The 19,926-nt window shown below is 58.0% G+C and overlaps 1 protein-coding gene across 5 annotated transcripts in view; it reads left to right on the top strand.

The window, feature by feature from the left end:
• AHNAK2 (AHNAK nucleoprotein 2) overlaps window positions 1-18,052 on the top strand; it is a 41,601-nt gene extending 23,549 nt beyond the window's left edge. For all 5 annotated transcript variants that reach the window (XM_031001704.3, XM_063698232.1, XM_063698231.1 and 2 more), the window contains one exon: window positions 32-18,052. In XM_031001704.3, the coding sequence (XP_030857564.3) occupies window positions 32-17,242 (17,211 nt within the window). In that variant the 3' untranslated portion in view covers window positions 17,243-18,052. The remainder of the gene's footprint in view (window positions 1-31) is intronic.
• The last annotated feature ends 1,874 nt before the right edge of the window (window positions 18,053-19,926 follow it).

The following is a 19,926-nucleotide window of genomic DNA, read 5'->3' as shown; positions in this document are numbered from 1 at the left end:
CACCAACAGATTCCCTCTCCCTATGTTTCAGGACACGGATGTTGCTGATGGGTGCAGAGAGACCCCCACGAAAACTCTGGAAGGAGATGGGGACAAAGAGAGACTCATCTCCAAACCCAGGGTGGGGAGAAGCAGGCAGACCCAGAGGGAGAGGCTCTCTTGGCCAAAATTTCAATCCATAAAGAGCAAGCGGGGGCCAGGACCCCAGAGGTCACACAGCTCATCAGAGGCCTACGAGCCCAGGGACGCACATGACGTGTCCCCTACAAGCACAGACACAGAGGCCCAGCTCACGGTGGAGCGCCAAGAGCAGAAGGCAGGGCCGGGCAGCCAGAGGAGGCGGAAGTTCCTCAACCTGAGATTCAGGACAGGCTCGGGACAGGGCCCTTCATCGACAGGACAGCCAGGCAGGGGGTCCCAGAGTGGGGTGGGCCGTGCTGGGGTCCTGGAAGAGTTGGGGCCCTGGGGTGTTAGCCTCGAGGACACTGGGGCTGCCACAGGCAGCAGGAGAGAGGAGAGGGCAGAACAGGATCGAGAAGTGATGCCTGCTCAGAGCATGCAGTTGCCCACAGAGCTCGGTGACCCTAGACTTTGCGAGGGAACCCCTCAGGAAGGGGGACTCAGGGCAGCCAGGCTCCACGGAAAGGCCCTGGAGGGGCAGGCACAGGAGACAGCAGTGGCCCAGAGGAAGCCCAGGGCCCAGCCAACTCCTGGAATGAGCCGGGAAGGTGAAGGCGAGGGACTGCAGAGCCTGGAAATCGGGATCGCCAGACTGTCCTTGAGAGACACAACCGAAGGAGGCACACAGATTGGCCCACCAGAAATTAGGGTGCGAATACACGATTTAAAGACACCAAAATTTGCATTTTCCACAGAAAAAGAGCCAGAAGGAGAAAGGCGCCTTAGTACCCCACAGCGAGGGAAGAGACAGGATGCGTCCTCAAAAGCCGGTACTGGCCTGAAGGGTGAGGAGGTGGAAGGAGCAGGGTGGGTGCCGGGCAGGGAACCAACCACACACGCAGAAGCACAGGGGGGTGAAGGAGATGGAGAGGAAGGACTACAGAGGACAAGGATCACTGAGGAACAGGACAAGGGCGGGGAAGACACAGAAGGACAGATAAGAATGCCCAAGTTCAAGATACCCTCCTTAGGATGGTCGCCAAGCAAGCACACAAAGACAGGCAGAGGAAAAGCCACAGAAGACACAGAGCAGGGAAGGGAAGGAGAGGCCACAGCAACAGCCGATAGAAGAGAGCAGAGACACACAGAGGAAGGATTAAAAGACAAAGAAGACAGTGACTCAATGACAAACACAATAAAAATACAACTAACACACGATGAAAAACGCTTAAAAAAGGAACAAATTCTGAAAGAAAAGGATGTGGCCACCAAAGACAGCAAGTTCAAAATGCCCAAGTTCAAGATGCCATCGTTCGGGGCATCAGCCCCAGGCAAGTCCATGGAGGCCTCGGTGGATGTGTCTGCGCCGAAGGTGGAGGCCGACGTGAGCCTCCCCTCCATGCAGGGGGACCTCAAGACCACTGACCTCAGCGTTCAGACCCCTTCTGCTCACCTGGAGGTCCAGGATGGCCAAGTGGACGTGAAACTCCCGGAGGGCCCCCTGCCTGAGGGAGCCAGCCTCAAAGGGCACCTGCCCAAGCTGCAGATGCCCAGTTTGAAGATGCCCAAAGTGGACCTCAAGGGCCCCAAGCTGGACCTGAAAGGTCCCAAGGCAGACATCACGGCCTGCGACGTGGACGTGTCTCTGCCCAGCATGGAGGTGGACGTCCAGGCCCCAGGCGCCAAGCTGGATGGCGCACAGCCAGAGGGGGACCTGTCCCTGGCAGAAAAGGACGTGACTGCCAAAGACAGCAAGTTCAAAATGCCCAAGTTCAAGATGCCATCCTTCGGGGTGTCGGCCCCAGGCAAGTCCATGGAGGACTCGGTGGATGTGTCTGCGCCGAAGGTGGAGGCCGACGTGAGCCTCTCCTCCATGCAGGGGGACCTCAAGGCCACTGACCTCAGCATTCAGCCCCCTTACCCTGACGTGGAGGTCCAGGTTGTCCAAGTGGATGTGAAACTCCCGGAGGGCCCCGTGCCCGAGGGAGCCGGCCCCAAAGTGCATCTGCCCAAAGTGGAGATGCCCAGTTTAAAGATGCCCAAAGTGGACCTCAAGGGCCCCCAGATAGATGTTAAGGGCCCCAAGCTGGACCTGAAAGGCCCCAAGGCAGAAGTGACAGCCCCCGATGTCGAGGTGTCTCTGCCCAGCATGGAGGTGGATGTCCAGGCCCCGAAGGCCAAGCTGGATGGTGCGCGGCTGGAGGGGGACCTGTCCCTGGCTGACAAGGACATGACTGCCAAAGACAGCAAGTTCAAAATGCCCAAGTTCAAGATGCCGTCATTTGGGGTATCGGCCCCAGGGAAGTCCATCAAGGCCTCGGTGGATGTGTCTGCACCCAAGGTGGAGGCCAACGTGAGTCTCCCCTCCATGCAGGGGGACCTGAAGACCACTGACCTCAGCATTCAGCCCGCTTCTGCTGACCTGAAGGTCCAGGCTGACCAGGTGGATGTGAAGCTCCCGGAGGGCCACGTGCCCGAGGGAGCCGGCCTTAAAGGGCACCTGCCCAAGGTGGAGATGCCCAGTTTCAAGATGCCCAAAGTGGACCTCAAGGGCCCCCAGGTGGACATCAAGGGCCCCAAGCTGGACCTAAAAGACCCCAAGGTGGAAGTGAGAGTCCCCGATGTCGAGGTGTCTCTGCCCAGCGTCGAGGTGGACGTCCAGGCTCCGAGAGCCAAGCTGGATAGTGCACAGTTGGAGGGGGACCTGTCCTTGGCCGACAAGGACGTGACTGCCAAAGAAAGCAAGTTCAAAATGCCCAAGTTCAAGATGCCGTCGTTTGGGGTGTCTGCCCCAGGCAAGTCCATCGAGGCCACGGTGGATGTGTCTGCACCCAAGGTGGAGGCCGACATGAGTCTCCCCTCCATGCAGGGGGACCTGAAGGCCACTGACCTCAGCATTCAGCCCCCTTCCGCCGACCTGAATGTCCAGGCTGGCCAGGTGGATGTGAAACTCCTGGAGGGCCCTGTGCCCGAGGGAGCCGGCCTCAAAGGGCACCTGCCCAAGGTGCAGATGCCCAGTTTCAAGATGCCCAAAGTGGACCTCAAGGGCCCTCAGGTGGACGTCAAGGGCCCCAAGCTGGACCTGAAAAGCCCCAAGGCGGAAGTCACAGTCCCTGATGTGGAGGTGTCTCTGCCCAGCGTGGAGGTGGACGTCCAGGCCCCGAGAGCCAAGCTGGATGGTGCGCAGCTGGAGGGGGACCTGTCGCTGGCCGACAAGGACATCACTGCCAAAGACAGCAAGTTCAAAATGCCCAAGTTCAAGATGCCGTCCTTCGGGGTGTCAGCCCCAGGCAAGTCCATCGAGGCCTCGGTGGATGTGTCTGCGCCGAAGGTGGAGGCTGATGTGAGCCTCCCCTCCATGCAGGAGGAACTCAAGACCACTGACCTCAGCATTCAGCCCCCTTCTGCCGACCTGAAGGTCGAGGCTGGCCAGGTGGACGTGAAACTCCTGGAGGGCCCTGTGCCCGAGGGAGCCGGCCTCAAAGGGCACCTGCCCAAGGTGCAGATATCCAGTTTCAAGAGGCCCAAAGTGGACCTCAAGGGCCCCCAGGTGGACGTCAAGGGCCCCAAGCTGGACCTGAAAAGCCCCAAGGCGGAAGTCACAGCCCCTGATGTGGAGGTGTCTCTGCCCAGCGTGGAGGTGGACGTCCAGGCCCCGAGAGCCAAGCTCGATGGTGCGCAGCTGGAGGGGTACCTGTCCCTGGCCGACAAGGACGTCACTGCCAAAGACAGCAAGTTCAAAATGCCCAAGTTCAAGATGCCGTCCTTCGGGGTGTCAGCCCCAGGCAAGTCCATCGAGGCCTCGGTGGATGTGTCTGCGCCGAAGGTGGAGGCTGATGTGAGCCTCCCCTCCATGCAGGAGGAACTCAAGACCACTGACCTCAGCATTCAGCCCCCTTCCGCTGACCTGAAGGTCGAGGCTGGCCAGGTGGACGTGAAACTCCTGGAGGGCCCTGTGCCCGAGGGAGCCGGCCTCAAAGGGCACCCGCCCAAGGTGCAGATACCCAGTTTCAAGATGCCCAAAGTGGACCTCAAGGGCCCCCAGGTGGATGTCAAGGACCCCAAGCTGGACCTGAAAAGCCCCAAGGCGGAAGTCACAGCCCCTGATGTGGAGGTGTCTCTGCCCAGCGTGGAGGTGGACGTCCAGGCCCCGAGAGCCAAGCTGGATGGTGCGCAGCTGGAGGGGGACCTGTCGCTGGCCGACAAGGACGTCACTGCCAAAGACAGCAAGTTCAAAATGCCCAAGTTCAAGATGCCGTCCTTCGGGGTGTCAGCCCCAGGCAAGTCCATCGAGGCCTCGGTGGATGTGTCTGCGCCGAAGGTGGAGGCTGATGTGAGCCTCCCCTCCATGCAGGAGGAACTCAAGACCACTGACCTCAGCATTCAGCCCCCTTCTGCCGACCTGGAGGTCCAGGCTGGCCAGGTGGATGTGAAGCTCCCGGAGGGCTACATGCCCAAAGGAACTGGCCTCAAAGGGCACCTGCCCAAGGTGCAGGTGCCTAGTTTCAAGATGCCCAAAGTGGATCTCAAGGGCCCCAAAATAGACATCAAGGGCCCCAAGCTGGACCTGAAAGGCCCCAAGGCAGAGGTGACGGCCCCCGACATGGAGGTGTCTCTGCCCAGCGTGGAGGTGGACGTCGAGGCCCCGGGAGCCAAGCTGGACAGTGCGCGGCTGGAGGGGGACCTGTCCCTGGCCGACAAGGATGTGACTGCCAAAGACAGCAGGTTCAAAATGCCCAAGTTCAAGATGCCATCGTTCGGGGAGTCAGCCCCAGGCAAGTCCATCGAGGCCTCGGTGGATGTGTCTGTGCCGAAGGTGGAGGCCGACGTGAGCCTTCCCTTCATGCAGGGGGACCTCAGGACCACTGACCTCAGCATTCAGCCCCCTTCTGCTGACCTGGAGGTCCACACTGGCCAGGTGGACGTGAAGCTCTTGGAGGGCCACGTGCCTGAGGGAGCCGGCTTCAAAGGGCACCTGCCCAAGGTGCAGATGCCTAGTTTGAAGATGCCCAAAGTGGACCTCAAGGGCCCCCCGGTGGAAGTCAGGGGCCCCAAGCTGGACCTGAAAGGTCCCAAGGCAGAGGTGACGGCCCACGATGTGGCTGTGTCTCTGTCCAGTGTGGAGGTAGACATCCAGGCCCCGGGAGCCAAGTTGGATGGCGCACAGTTGGACGGGGACCTGTCTCTGGCCGACAAGGACGTGACTGCCAAAGAAAGCAAGTTCAAAATGCCCAAGTTCAAGATGCCGTCGTTCGGGGTGTCTGCCCCAGGCAAGTCCATCGAGGCCTCCGTGGACCTGTCTGGACCCAAGGTGGAGGCCGACATGAGCCTCCCCTCCGTGCAGGGGGACCTCAAGACCACTGACCTCAGCATTCAGCCCCCTTCCACTGACCTGGAGCTCCAGGCTGGCCAATTGGACGTGAAACTCCCGGAGGGCCCCGTGCCCGAGGGAGCCGGCCTCAAAGGGCACCTGCCCAAGCTGCAGATGCCCAGTGTCAAGGTGCCCAAACTGGACCTCAAGGGCCCTGAAATAGACATCAAGGGCCCCAAGCTGGACCTAAAAGACCCCAAGGTGGAAGTGACAGCCCCTGATGTGGAGGTTTCTCTGCCCAGTGTGGAGGTGGACGTCGAGGCCCCAGGAGCCAAGCTGGATGGTGCACGGCTGGAGGAGGACATGTCCCTGGCCGACAAGGACGTGACTACCAAAGACAGCAAGTTCAAAATGCCCAAGTTCAAGATGCCCTCCTTCGGGGTGTCTGCCCCAGGCAAGTCCATCGAGGCCTCAGTGGATGTGTCTGCGCCGAAGGTGGAGGCTGACGTGAGCCTCCCCTCCATGCAGGGGGACCTGAAGGCCACTGACCTGAGCATACAGCCCCCTTCCGCTGACCTGGAGGTCCATGCTGGCCAAGTGGACGTGAAGCTCCCGGAGGGCCCTGTGTCCGAGGGAGCCGGACTCAAAGGGCACCTGCCCAAAGTGCGGATGCCCAGTTTCAAGATGCCCAAAGTGGACCTCAAGGGCCCCCAGATAGATGTTAAGGGCCCCAAGCTGGACCTGAAAGGCCCCAAGGCGGAAGTGACAGCCCCTGATGTGAAGATGTCTCTGTCCAGCATGGAGGTGGACGTCCAGGCCCCGAGAGCAAAGCTGGATGGTGCGCAGCTGGAGGGGGACCTGTCCCTGGCCGACAAGGAGGTGACTGTCAAAGACAGCAAGTTCAAAATGCCCAAGTTCAAGATGCCATCATTCGGGGTATCGGCCCCAGGCAAGTCCATTGAGGCCTCGGTGGATGTGTCTGAGCCGAAGGTGGAAGCTGATGTGAGCCTCCCCTCCATGCAGGGGGACCTCAAGACCACTGACCTCAGCATTCAGTCCCCTTCCGCCGACCTGGAGGTCCAGGCTGGCCAAGTGGACGTGAAACTCCTGGAGGGCCCCCTGCCCGAGGGAGCCAGCTTCAAAGGGCACCTGCCCAAGGTGCAGATGCCCAGTTTGAAGATGCCCAAAGTGGCCCTCAAGGGCCCCCAGATGGACGTCAAGGGCCCCAAGCTGGACCTGAAAGGCCCCAAGGTGGAGGTGATGGCCCCCGATGTGGAGGTGTCTCTGCCCAGCGTAGAGGTGGACGTCGAGGCCCCAGGAGCCAAGCTGGACGGTGTGCGGCTGGAGGGTGACCTGTCCCTGGCCGACAAGGATGTGACTGCCAAAGACAGCAAGTTCAAAATGCCCAAGTTCAAGATGCCGTCGTTCGGGGTGTCTGCCCCAGGCAAGTCCATCGAGGCCTCGGTGGATGTGTCTGCGCCGAAGGTGGAGGCCGACGTGAGCCTCCCCTCCATGCAGGGGGACCTCAAGACCACGGACCTCTGCATTCTGCTCCCTTCTGCAGACCTGGAGGTCCAGGCTGGCCAAGTGGACATGAAGCTCCCAGAGGGCCAGGTGCCCGAGGGAGCTGGCCTCAAAGGGCACTTGCCCAAGGTGGAGATGCCCAGTTTCAAGATGCCCAAAGTGGACCTCAAGGGCCCCCAGATGGATGTTAAGGGCCCCAAGCTGGACCTGAAAGGCCCCAAGGCGGAAGTGACAGCCCCCGATGTCGAGGTGTCTCTGCCCAGCGTGGAGGTGGATGTCCAGGCCCGGAAGGCTAAGCTGGATGGTGCGCGGCTGGAGGGAGACCTGTCCCTGGCCGATAAGGACATGACTGCCAAAGACAGCAAGTTCAAAATACCCAAATTCAAGATGCCGTCGTTCGGGGTATCGGCCCCAGGGAAGTCCATCGAGGCCTCGATGGATGTGCCTGCACACAAGGTGGAGGCTGATGTGAGTCTCCCCTCCATGCAGGGGGACCTGAAGACCACTGACCTCAGCATTCAGCCCCCTTCTGCCGACCTGAAGGTCCAGGCTGGCCAGGTGGATGCGAAGCTCCTGGAGGGCCACGTGCCCGAGGGAGCTGGCCTCAAAGGGCACCTGCCCAAGGTGGAGATGCCCAGTTTCAAGATGCCCAAAGTGGACCTCAAGGGCCCCCAGGTGGACATCAAGGGCCCCAAGCTGGACCTAAAAGACCCCAAGGTGGAAGTGAGAGTCCCCGATGTCGAGGTGTCTCTGCCCAGTGTGGAGGTGGAGGTCCAGGCCCCGAGAGCCAAGCTGGATAGTGCGCATCTGGAGGGGGACCTGACCCTGGCCGACAAGGACGTGACTGCCAAAGAAAGCAAGTTCAAAATGCCCAAGTTCAAGACGCTGTCGTTTGGGGTGTCTGCCCCAGGCAAGTCCATCGAGGCCTCGGTGGATGTGTCTGCGTCGAAGGTGGAGGCCGACGTGAGCCTCCCCTCCATGCAGGGGGACCTCAAGACCACTGACCTCAGCGTTCAGCCCCCTTCCACTGACCTGGAGGTCCAGGCTGGCCAAGTGGATGTGAAACTCCCAGAGGGCCCCGTGCCGGAGGGAGCCGGCCTCAAAGGGCACCTGCCCAAGCTGCAGACGCCCGGTTTCAAGATGCCCAAAATAGATCTCAAGGGCCCCCAGATAGATGTCAAGGGCCCCAAGCTGGACCTGAAAGGCCCCAAGACGGACGTGATGGCCCCCAACGTGGAGGTGTCTCAGCCCAGCGTGGAGGGGGATGTCAAGGCCCCGGGAGCCAAGCTGGATGGTGCGTGGCTGGAGGGGGACCTGTCCGTGGCCGACAAGGATGTGACTACCAAAGACAGCAGGTTCAAAATGCCCAAGTTCAAGATGCCGTCGTTCGGGGTGTCTGCCCCAGGCAAGTCCATCGAGGCCTCAGTGGATGTGTCTGCGCCGAAGGTGGAGGCCGATGTGAGCCTCTCCTCCGTGCAGGGGGACCTCAAGGCCACTGACCTCAGCATTCAGCCCCCTTCCGCTGACCTAGAGGTCCAGGCTGGCCAAGTGGACGTGAAACTCCCAGAGGGCCCTGTGTCCGAGGGAGGCGGCCTCAAAGGGCACCTGCCCAAGGTGCAGATGCCCAGTTTGAAGATGCCCAAAGTGGACCTCAAGGGCCCCCAGATAGATGTTAAGGGCCCCAACGTGGACCTGAAAGGCCCCAAGGCGGAAGTGACAGCCCCAGATGTGAAGATGTCTCTGTCCAGCATGGAGGTGGACGTCCAGGCCCCAAGAGCAAAGCTGGATGGTGCGCGGCTGGAGGGGGACCTGTCCCTGGCCAACAAGGGCATGACAGCCAAAGACAGCAAGTTCAAAATGCCCAAGTTCAAGATGCCATCATTCGGGGTGTCGGCCCCAGGCAAGTCCATCGCGGTGTCGGTGGATGTGTCTGAGCTGAAGGTGGAAGCTGACGTGAGCCTCCCCTCCATGCAAGGGGACCTTAAGACCACTGACATCAGCATTCAGCCCCCCTCCGCCCAACTGGAGGTCCAGGCTGGCCAGGTGGACGTGAAACTCCCAGAGGGCCACGTTCCCGAGGGAGCCGGCCTCAAAGGGCACCTGCCCAAGGTGCAGATGCCCAGTTTCAAGATGCCCAAAGTGGATCTCAAGGGCCCCCAAATAGACGTCAAGGGCCCCAAGCTGGACCTGAAAGGCCCCAAGGCGGAGGTGACGGCCCCCGACATGGAGGTGTCTCTGCCCAGCGTGGAGGTGGACGTCGAGGCCCCGAGAGCAAAGCTGGATGGTGCACGGCTGGAGGGTGACCTGTCCCTGGCCGACAAGGATGTGACTGCCAAAGACAGCAAGTTCAAAATGCCCAAGTTCAAGATGCCGTCGTTCGGGGTGTCTGCCCCAGGCAAGTCCATTGAGGTCTCGGTGGATGTGTCTGCGCCGAAGGTGGAGGCCGACGTGAGCCTCCCCTCCATGCAGGGGGACCTCAAGACCACTGACATCAGCATTGAGCCCCCCTCTGCCCAACTGGAGGTCCAGGCTGGCCAGGAGGACGTGAAGCTCCCAGAGGGCCATGTTCCCGAGGGAGCCGGCCTCAAAGGGCACCTGCCCGAGGTCCAGATGCCCAGTTTCAAGATGCCCAAAGTGGATCGCAAGGGCCCCCAGATAGACGTCAAGGGCCCCAAGCTGGACCTGAAAGGCCTGAAGACGGACGTGACGGCCCCCGACATGGAGGTGTCTCAGCCCGGCATGGAGGTGGACGTTGAGGCCCCAGGAGCCAAGCTGGATGGTGCACCGCTGGAGGGGGACCTGTCCCTGGCTGACAAGGATGTGACTGCCAAAGACAGCAAGTTCAAAATGCCCAAATTCAAGATGCCGTCGTTCAGGGTGTCTGCCCCAGACAAGTCCATCGAGGCCTCAGTGGATGTGTCTGTACCGAAGGTGGAGGCCGACATGAGCCTCCCCTCCATGCAGGGGGACCTCAAGACCACTGACCTCAGCATTCAGCTCCCTTCTGCAGACCTGGAGGTCCAGGCTGGCCAGGTGGACGTGAAGCTCCCGGAGGGCCACATGCCCGAGGGAGCTGGCCTCAAAGGGCACCTGCCCAAGGTGGAGATACCCAGTTTCAAGATGCCCAAAGTGGACCTCAAGGGCCCCCAGGTGGACATCAAGGGCCCCAAGCTGGACCTAAAAGTCCCCAAGGCGGAAGTCACAGCCCCTGATGTGGAGGTGTCTCTGCCCAGCGTGGAGGTGGACATCCAGGCCCCGAGAGCCAAGCTGGATGGTGCGCGGCTGGAGGGGGACCTGTCCCTGGCCGAAAAGGATGTGACTGCCAAAGACAGCAAGTTCAAAATGCCCAAGTTCAAGATGCCCTCCTTCGGGGTGTCGGCCCCAGGCAGGTCCATCCAGGCCTCGCTGGATGTGTCTGCGCCGAAGGTGGAGGCCGACGTGAGCCTCTCCTCCATGCAGGGGGACCTCAAGGCCACTGACCTCAGCGTTCAGCCCCCTTCCGCTGACCTGGAAGTCCAGGCTGTCCAAGTGGATGTGGAACTCCTGGAGGGCCCCGTGCCTGAGGGAGCCGGCCTCAAAGGGCACCTGCCCAAAGTGGAGATGCCCAGTTTAAAGATGCCCAAAGTGGACCTCAATGGCCCCCAGATAGATGTTAAGGGCCCCAAGCTGGACCTGAAAGGCCCCAAGGCAGAAGTGGGAGTCCCCGATGTCGAGGTGTCTCTGCCCAGCGTGGAGGTGGATATCCAGGCCCCGAAGGCCAAGCTGGATGCTGGGCGGCTGGAGGGAGACCTGTCCCTGGCTGACAAGGACGTGACTGCCAAAGACAGCAAGTTCAAAATGCCCAAATTCAAGATGCCGTCGTTCAGGGTATCGGCCCCAGGGAAGTCCATGGAGGCCTCGGTGGATGTGTCTGCACCCAAGGGGGAGGCCGACATGAGTCTCCCCTCCATGCAGGGGGACCTGAAGACCACTGACCTCAGCATTCAGCCCCCTTCTGCCGACCTGAAGGTCCAGGCTGGCCAGATGGATGTGAAGCTCCCAGAGGGCCACATGCCCGAGGGAGCCGGCCTTAAAGGGCACCTGCGCAAGGTGGAGATGCCCAGCTTCAAGATGCCCAAAGTGGACCTCAAGGGCCCCCAGGTGGACATCAAGGGCCCCAAGCTGGACCTAAAAGTCCCCAAGGTGGAAGTCACAACCCCTGATGTGGAGGTGTCTCTGCCCAGCGTGGAGGTGGACGTCCAGGCCCCAAGAGCCAAACTGGATAGTGCACAGCTGGAGGGGGACCTGTCCCTGGCCGACAAGGATGTGACTGCCAAAGACAGCAAATTCAAAATGCCCAAGTTCAAGATGCCATCATTTGGGGTGTCTGCCCCAGGCAAGTCCATTGAGGCCTCGGTGCATGTGTCTGCACCCAAGGTGGAGGCCGACGTGAGTCTTCCCTCCATGCAGGGGGACCTGAAGACCACTGACCTCAGCATTCAGCCCCGTTCTGCCGACCTGAAGGTCCAGGCTGGCCAGGTGGACGTGAAACTCCTGGAGGGCCACGTGCCCGAGGAAGCCGGCCTCAAAGGACACCTGCCCAAGATGCAGACGCCCAGTTTAAAGATGCCCAAAGTGGACCTCAAGGGCCCTGAAATAGACATCAAGGGCCCCAAGCTGGACCTAAAAGACCCCAAGGTGGAAGTGACAGCCCCTGATGTGGAGGTTTCTCTGCCCAGCGTGGAGGTGGACGTCGAGGCCCCAGGAGCCAAGCTGGCTGGTGCACGGCTGGAGGGGGACATGTCCCTGGCCAACAAGGACGTGACGGCCAAAGACAGCAAGTTCAAAATGCCCAAGTTCAAGATGCCGTCGTTCGGGGTATCTGCCGCAGGCATGTCCATGGAGGCATCAGTGGATGTGACCGCGCCGAAGGTGGAGGCCGACGTGAGCCTCCCTTCCATGCAGGGGGACCTCAAGGCCACTGACCTCAGCGTTCAGCCCCCTTCCGCTGACCTGGAGGTCCAGGCTGGCCAAGTGGACGTGAAACTCCCAGAGCGCCCTGTGTCCGAGGGAGCCGGACTCAAAGGGCACCTGCCCAAGGTGCAGATGCCCAGTTTCAAGATGCCCAAAGTGGACCTCAAGGGCCCCCAGATAGATGTTAAGGGCCCCAAGCTGGACCTGAAAGGCCCCAAGGCGGAAGTGACAGCCCCTGATGTGAAGATGTCTCTGTCCAGCATGGAGGTGGACGTCCAGGCCCCAAGAGCAAAGCTGGATGGTGCGCAGCTGGAGGGGGACCTGTCCCTGGCTGACAAGGAGGTGACTGCCAAAGACAGCAAGTTCAAAATGCCCAAGTTCAAGATGCCATCATTCGGGGTGTCGGCCCCAGGCAAGTCCATCGAGGCGTCCGTGGATGTGTCTGAGCTGAAGGCCGAAGCCGACATGAGCCTCCCCTCCATGCAGGGGGACCTCAAGACCACTGACCTCAGCATTCAGTCCCCTTCCGCCGACCTGGAGGTCCAGGCTGGCCAAGTGGACGTGAAACTCCCGGAGGGCCCTCTGCCCGAGGGAGCCGGCCTCAAAGGGCACCTGCCCAAGGTGCAGATGCCCAGTTTGAAGATGCCCAAAGTGGCCCTCAAGGGCCCCCAGGTGGATGTCAAGGGCCCCAAGCTGGACCTGAAAGGCCCCAAGGCGGAGGTGATGGCCCCCGATGTGGAGGTGTCTCTGCCCAGCGTGGAGGTGGACGTCGAGGCCCCGGGAGCCAAGCTGGACAGTGCGCGGCTGGAGGGTGACCTGTCGCTAGCCGACAAGGACATGACTGCCAAAGACAGCAAGTTCAAAATGCCCAAGTTCAAGATGCCGTCGTTCGGGGTGTCTGCCCCAGGCAAGTCCATCGAGGCCTCGTTGGATGTGTCTGCGCCGAAGGTGGAGGCTGACATGAGCCTCCCCTCCATGCAGGGGGACCTGAAGACCGCTCACCTCAGCATTCAGCCCCCTTCCGCTGATCTGGAGGTCCAGGCTGGCCAAGAGGATGTGAAACTCCCAGAGGGCCCCGTGCACGAGGGAGCCGGCCTCAAAGGGCACCTGCCCAAGGTGCAGATGCCCAGTTTCAAGGTACCCAAAGTGGACCTCAAGGGTCCCCAGATAGACGTTAATGTCCCCAAGCTGGACCTGAAAGGCCCCAAGGTGGAGGTGACGGCCCCCAACCTGGATGTGTCTCTGCCCAGCATGGAGGTGGACATCCAAGCCCCAGGAGCCAAGCTGGACGGTACACGGTTGGAGGGGGACCTGTCCCTGGCTGACAAGGACATGACTGCCAAAGACAGCAAGTTCAAAATGCCCAAGTTCAAGATGCCATCCTTTGGGATGTTGTCCCCAGGCAAGTCCATCGAGGTCTCGGTGGATGTGTCTGCGCCGAAGATGGAGGCTGACATGAGCCTTCCCTCCATGCAGGGGGACCTCAAGACCACTGACCTCCGCATTCAGGCCCCTTCCGCCGACCTGGAGGTCCAGGCTGGCCAGGTGGACTTGAAACTTCCAGAAGGCCACATGCCCGAGGTAGCCGGCCTCAAAGGGCACCTGCCCAAGGTGGAGATACCCAGTTTCAAGATGCCCAAAGTGGACCTCAAGGGCCCCAAGCTGGACCTGAAAGGCCCAAAGGCAGAGGTGATGGCCCCCGACGTGGAGGTGTCTCTGCCCAGTGTGGAGATGGACGTCCAGGCCCCAGGATCCATGCTGGATGGTGCGCGGCTTGAGGGGGACCTGTCCCTGGCCCACGAGGATGTAGCTGGGAAAGACAGTAAGTTTCAAGGGCCAAAACTGAGCACGTCTGGTTTTGAATGGTCGTCAAAGAAAGTTTCCATGTCTTCCTCTGAAATCGAAGGAAATCTTACATTCCATGAGAAGACTTCCGCATTTCCCGTTGTGGAATCTGTTGTTCATGAAGGTGATCTTCATGATCCATCTCGCGATGGTAACTTGGGGCTTGCTGTTGGAGAAGTTGGAATGGATTCGAAGTTTAAGAAACTGCATTTTAAAGTGCCCAAAGTTTCATTTTCTTCTACCAAAACTCCTAAAGATAGTTTAGTCCCAGGTGCAAAGTCTAGCATAGGTCTTTCCACGATTCCTTTATCATCTTCAGAATCCTCAAGTTTTGAATTACAACAGGTTTCGGCTTGTTCAGAGCCATCCATGCAGATGCCTAAGGTGGGTTTGGCTGGGTTTCCATCATCCCGGCTTGATCTCACTGGTCCTCACTTTGAATCTTCTATTCTCTCTCCCTGTGAGGATGTTACACTTACAAAATACCAGGTGACTGTTCCCAGCGCTGCCTTGGCCCCTGAGCTCGCTCTGGAAATTCCTTCTGGGTCTCAGGCTAATATTCCTCTTCCCAAGACAGAGTGCTCCGCTGACCTGCAGCCTCCAGAGGGAGTTCCAACATCTCAAGCTGAGAGTCACTCTGGCCCACTGAATTCCATGATTCCTGTTTCTCTTGGTCAGGTGTCTTTTCCTAAATTCTATAAACCAAAGTTTGTGTTTTCAGTCCCCCAAATGGCAGTTCATGAGGGAGACCTACATGCAGCAATGGGTGCCCCAGTCATGTCTCCTCTTAGCCCTGGAGAAGGAATGCAGTGCCCCTTGCCAAGCACCCAGCTGCCATCCCCAGGCACCTCTGTGTCCCAGAGCCCAGAAGAGCTTGTGGCCTCCTTGCAGACATCAGTAGTGGCCCCTGGAGAAGCCCCTTCTGAAGATGCTGACCACGAAGGGAAAGGGAGTCCCTTGAAAATGCCTAAGATTAAGCTTCCATCATTTAGGTGGTCCCCGAAGAAGGAAACAGGGCCAAAGGTGGACCCAGAATGCAGCGTGGAGGACTCAAAACTCAGCCTGGTTTTAGACAAGGATGAAGTGGCCCCGCAGTCTGCCATCCACATGGATCTGCCTCCTGAGAGGGATGGAGAGAAGGGGAGGAGCACAAAGCCTGGCTTTGCCATGCCAAAACTTGCACTTCCCAAAATGAAGGCTTCTAAGAGTGGGGTCAGCCTGCCACAGAGAGACGTGGATCCTTCCCTTTCTAGTGCCACAGCAGGGGGTAGCTTTCAAGACACACAAAAGGCCAGCAGTGACGGTGGTAGGGGAGGACTTGGTGCAACAGCAAGTGCCACAGGAAGTGAGGGTGTGAACCTCCACCGGCCACAGGTCCGCATTCCCAGTTTGGGCTTTGCCAAACCTGATCTCAGATCCTCCAAGGCCAAGGTGGAGGTGAGCCAGCCTGAAGCTGACCTGCCTCTTCCCAAACATGATCTGTCTACCGAAGGTGACAGCAGAGGATGTGGGCTCGGGGATGTCCCAGCGAGCCAGCCTTGTGGGGAGGGGATAGCACCCACACCTGAAGATCCCCTCCAGCCATCCTGTAGAAAACCAGATGCTGAAGTCCTCACAGTGGAAAGTCCAGAGGAGGAAGCCATGACCAAGGACTCCCAGGAAAGCTGGTTTAAAATGCCCAAGTTCCGCATGCCCAGCCTTAGGCGCTCTTTCAGGGACAGAGGCGGGGCTGGAAAGCTGGAAGTGGCTCAGACACAGGCACTGGCAGCAACAGGGGGTGAAGCAGCAGCTAAAGTCAAAGAGTTCCTTGTTTCTGGGTCAAATGTGGAGGCAGCTATGTCCCTACAGCTCCCAGAGGCAGATGCAGAAGTGACAGCTTCTGAGAGAAAATTATCCACAGATATTCTAAGGTGTGATCTTGACAGCACAGGCTTGAAGCTGCACCTCTCCACTGCTGGGATGACTGCGGATGAGCTTTCCACTTCTGAGGTCAGGATCCATCCATCCAAAGGACCTCTCCCTTTTCAGATGCCTGGCATGAGGCTTCCAGAAACCCAGGTTCTTCCAGGAGAAATAGATGAGACTCCTCTTTCCAAGCCAGGACATGACCTTGCCAGCATGGAGGATAAAACAGAGAAATGGTCTTCCCAGCCTGAAGGTCCACTTAAATTGAAAGCTTCAAGTACTGATATGCCATCCCAGATTTCTGTGGTTAATGTAGATCAACTGTGGGAAGATTCTGTCCTAACTGTCAAATTCCCCAAATTAATGGTACCAAGGTTCTCCTTCCCTGCCCCCAGCTCAGAGGATGATGTGTTCATCCCCACTGTGAGGGAAGTGCAGTGTCCAGAGGCCAATATTGATACAGCCCTTTGTAAGGGAAGTCCGGGGCTCTGGGGAGCCAGCATCCTGAAGGCAGGTGCTGGGGTCCCCGGGGAGCAGCCTGTGGACCTTAACCTGCCTTTGGAAGCTCCCCCAATTTCAAAGGTCAGAGTGCATATTCAGGGTGCTCAGGTTGAAAGTCAAGAGGTCACTATACACAGCATAGTGACACCAGAGTTTGTAGATCTCTCAGTACCCAGGACTTTTTCCACTCAGATTGTGCGGGAATCAGAGATCCCCACGTCAGAGATTCAAACACCTTCGTACGGATTTTCCTTATTAAAAGTGAAAATCCCAGAGCCCCACACTCAGGCTAGAGTGTACACAACAATGACTCAACACTCTAGGACTCAGGAGGGTGCAGAAGAGGCTCCCATACAAGCCACCCCAGGAGTAGACTCCATTTCTGGAGATCTCCAGCCTGACACTGGAGAACCATTTGAGATGATCTCTTCCAGCGTCAATGTACTGGGACAGCAAACACTCACATTTGAAGTTCCTTCTGGCCACCAGCTTGCAGACAGCTGTTCAGATGAGGAGCCAGCAGAAATTCTTGAGTTTCCCCCTGATGATAGCCAAGAGGCAACCACACCACTGGCAGATGAAGGCAGGGCTCCAAAAGACAAACCAGAAAGTAAAAAATCTGGTCTGCTCTGGTTTTGGCTTCCAAACATTGGGTTTTCCTCTTCTGTTGATGAGACAGGTGTTGATTCCAAAAATGACGTCCAGAGATCTGCTCCCATTCAAACACAGCCTGAGGCACGACCAGAGGCAGAACTGCCTAAAAAACAGGAGAAGGCAGGCTGGTTCCGATTTCCCAAATTAGGGTTCTCCTCATCTCCTACCAAGAAAAGCAAAAGCACCGAAGATGAGGCAGAGCTGGAAGAACAAAAACTTCAAGAAGAAACAATCACCTTTTTTGATGCCCGAGAAAGTTTCTCCCCTGAAGAGAAGGAAGAGGGTGAACTGATCGGGGCTGTGGGCACTGGGCTGGACTCCAGAGTGATGGTGACATCCGCGGCAAGAACAGAGTTAATCCTGCCGGAGCAGGACAGAAAAGCTGATGATGAAGGCAAAGGGTCAGGCCTGGGACCAAATGAAGGCTGAGAGGTATGGCTCGTCAGTACAAGAGAGATGCAAAAAACTAAGTTGGAAAGTAAAGGCTACACACACATACGGAGCACCCCATCCCACAGCACATTACATCCACCTCACTTCACAGAACTGAGAACAGAGCAGAAATGACCAGAACACCTTTGTCACCATCACACAGCCCTCCTAAAATGGAACCAAAGCTTCCCAGCTCCCTCAAAGCTTTGGATGCAAAGAAGGCACCCTGACTTCCACAAGACACCAGAATTCACACGGTACTCAGAGGCACTGCTGGGGAAGTTTGTTGGTCTTTATTAGATAAATTTCCAGAGACCTGTCCATAATACCCAACAGAACATGACTGTTTCTTTGAGGAAAGGGTTATAATGTCTGTGGTGTACAAGTCGTTTTTGGTATAACTTCTTTCCTGCTGCTGCTGCTTCCCGGCAAACATAGTTTTCCTATTTCAGGCAGAGTGTGGTATATTCCAGGAAACACTGTTTCCTACTCACTTAGCTTACTTCTTTGTTGAATGCCTCACTAATGGCAAGCTTCAAGATGTTTTGGGTGACAATGCACACATGCTGGGCAAAAGGGTGATGGCCAGTGGCTGGCAGCCAGGCCAGCAGAAGCTAGGACATCTGTGAGTTGTCATTCTCATCTATCCATGTCCACTGGCCTGCCAGCATCCGCCAGTGCCTTGCCAGTGTGCACGGTCCCACACTGTGGCCCCTGAGTCCCCTAATGTACACGCTGCAGCCAGAATGCAGATGGAGCTGGCTTGGCTGTTCCCTGGATGGGCAATAAAGAAAGTGCTGCATCCCATGCTGAAGGCTGCTGAGGTCTTCTGTCTCAGGGTCGAAGTTTACCAGGGCTTTCCTCCCACACACTCCTGGTTTCTACTAAGCAGCTCTAGAGAACAGTCAATGAGGAACATTTGAGTGGTTGCCTACATATCATCCATTTGTCCAGGTCCTCCTCTAAGCCAGAGGCTGTGAGGAAGACAAGGAAGATAGAGCTGAGTTCACAGTGTGGCAGGGACACAGACGTACAACCCTTCCTCCCTCCCTCCAGCTGGAGGCAGTGTGGGATGGGAGATGGAGTGCAGAGTGGGGACAGCACAGAAAGGTGCCCTTGGCCATCTTTAGTGGCCCATCCTCAGAAGCTTCCTTCACCACAGAGGCGCTCTTGGGCAGCCCACAGGAAGCAAATCCACGTGGGGTAGCGGATTGAGGTTCAAGGGGTTCCCTACAGTCTTTCAGTGGTCAAATCTCTTCCCAGATACCCCTGCCAAATTCACGGGTATGCAGTGTTCAAGGGGCAGTTGGAACTTGCCCCCAGCTCCCTCCTGGCCTAGGTGGGCTCCTGGTGAGAAGCACTTATGGCCCCCTGGGGAGGTGGCTGCTCTCATGGCTGTGGGTATGGGAGCAAGAGCTGGGCTGTGAGCCAATCTGGAGGACCGCAGTTCCTGGAGGGTGAGGGCCACTCAGAGGCTACCACTCGTGCTGCTCTGAGAGGTTCCAGAGGGGTGACAGCTATGGGGTGCAGGAGCCTGGGCAGGGGAGAGGCTGGGTTCTTTCCCCATGCCACCATGGGCATATGTTCCCTGTGCTGAGTTGGGGAGGCCCGTGGGTGTCATCCAAGTTAGGGCACATAGAAGCCTCTAGAAAGTGAACTGACACAGGTCCCCTGGGGGCTCATGAGCAGGGGAAGTGGGAAGGGAAATTTGGTGGACACTCATCCCAGTTAAGCAAGGCCATCACCCTCTCCCTTCCCAGGGCTTCCTGCCTTCTCTACTCCAACTTGTGTGTGCCAGACAAGCTAGGTGAGTGCAGCCCAGGGGGAGGAGTCTGCTTGGCTCCATGGGGCTTTTGTCCCTCTCTGATCCAAGAGTCAAGGCCTGGGATAGTAGGGACCTTGGTGCTAGAGGCCAGAGAGACAGCTGTCCCAGCATGTGAGGAGTGGCTGAGCAGCAGGGGCCCCCACAGGGTTCTCGCGTGGCCTTGGTTCTCTGTGTATGAGTTATCTATGCTGCATAAGAACATCACTACAAATTAGCAACTTAAAACAACACACATTTATGATCTCCCAGTTTCTGTGGATCAGGAGCCCAAGTGTGGCTTTGTTGTGTTCTCTGCTCAAGGTCCCATTAGGCTACAATCAAGATGTCAGCTGGGGCTGTGGTCTCCCCTTCAGGTATGACCAGGAAAGCAGCCACTTCTGAAGCTCACGTTGTTGCTAGCCGCACTCAACTCCTTGTGGATGGGATGATTGAGGGCCCCAGTTTCTTGCTAGTTGGGGGCTGGAGGCAACCCCAGTACCCTGCTACATGGGCCTCTTCATAGGACAGCTCATAGCCTAGCAGCTCACTTTTTAAAGCTAGCAAGGGATAGACTGCTATTCCTTGATAATGTTATAATCTTATGTCACATGATCACAAAGTGTCACAGGAGTGACATCCCCTTACCTCTGTATTCTATTGGTTACAACAAGGCACAGGTCCTGCACACACTCAAGGTGAGATCACACAAGGGCATGCATACCAGCAGGTGGGGGTCAAGGGAGCCATTCTAGAGTCTGTCTGCTATAGCCCAGAAGGGGCCACATTGTGGCACCCTCCTGGGGTCTCCCAAGCCTTGTCAAGCTGGATTTCCTTTGGAATAGGCATCTGCCTTGAAGCAGGCCTCTGTCAGTGCCAC

This window comes from Gorilla gorilla, chromosome 15 (genome assembly GCF_029281585.2).
Source record: "Gorilla gorilla gorilla isolate KB3781 chromosome 15, NHGRI_mGorGor1-v2.1_pri, whole genome shotgun sequence".
Lineage (NCBI taxonomy): Eukaryota > Metazoa > Chordata > Mammalia > Primates > Hominidae > Gorilla > Gorilla gorilla.
Note: the sequence above shows the minus strand (reverse complement) of the source record. Positions and strands in the feature narration are given on the sequence as shown.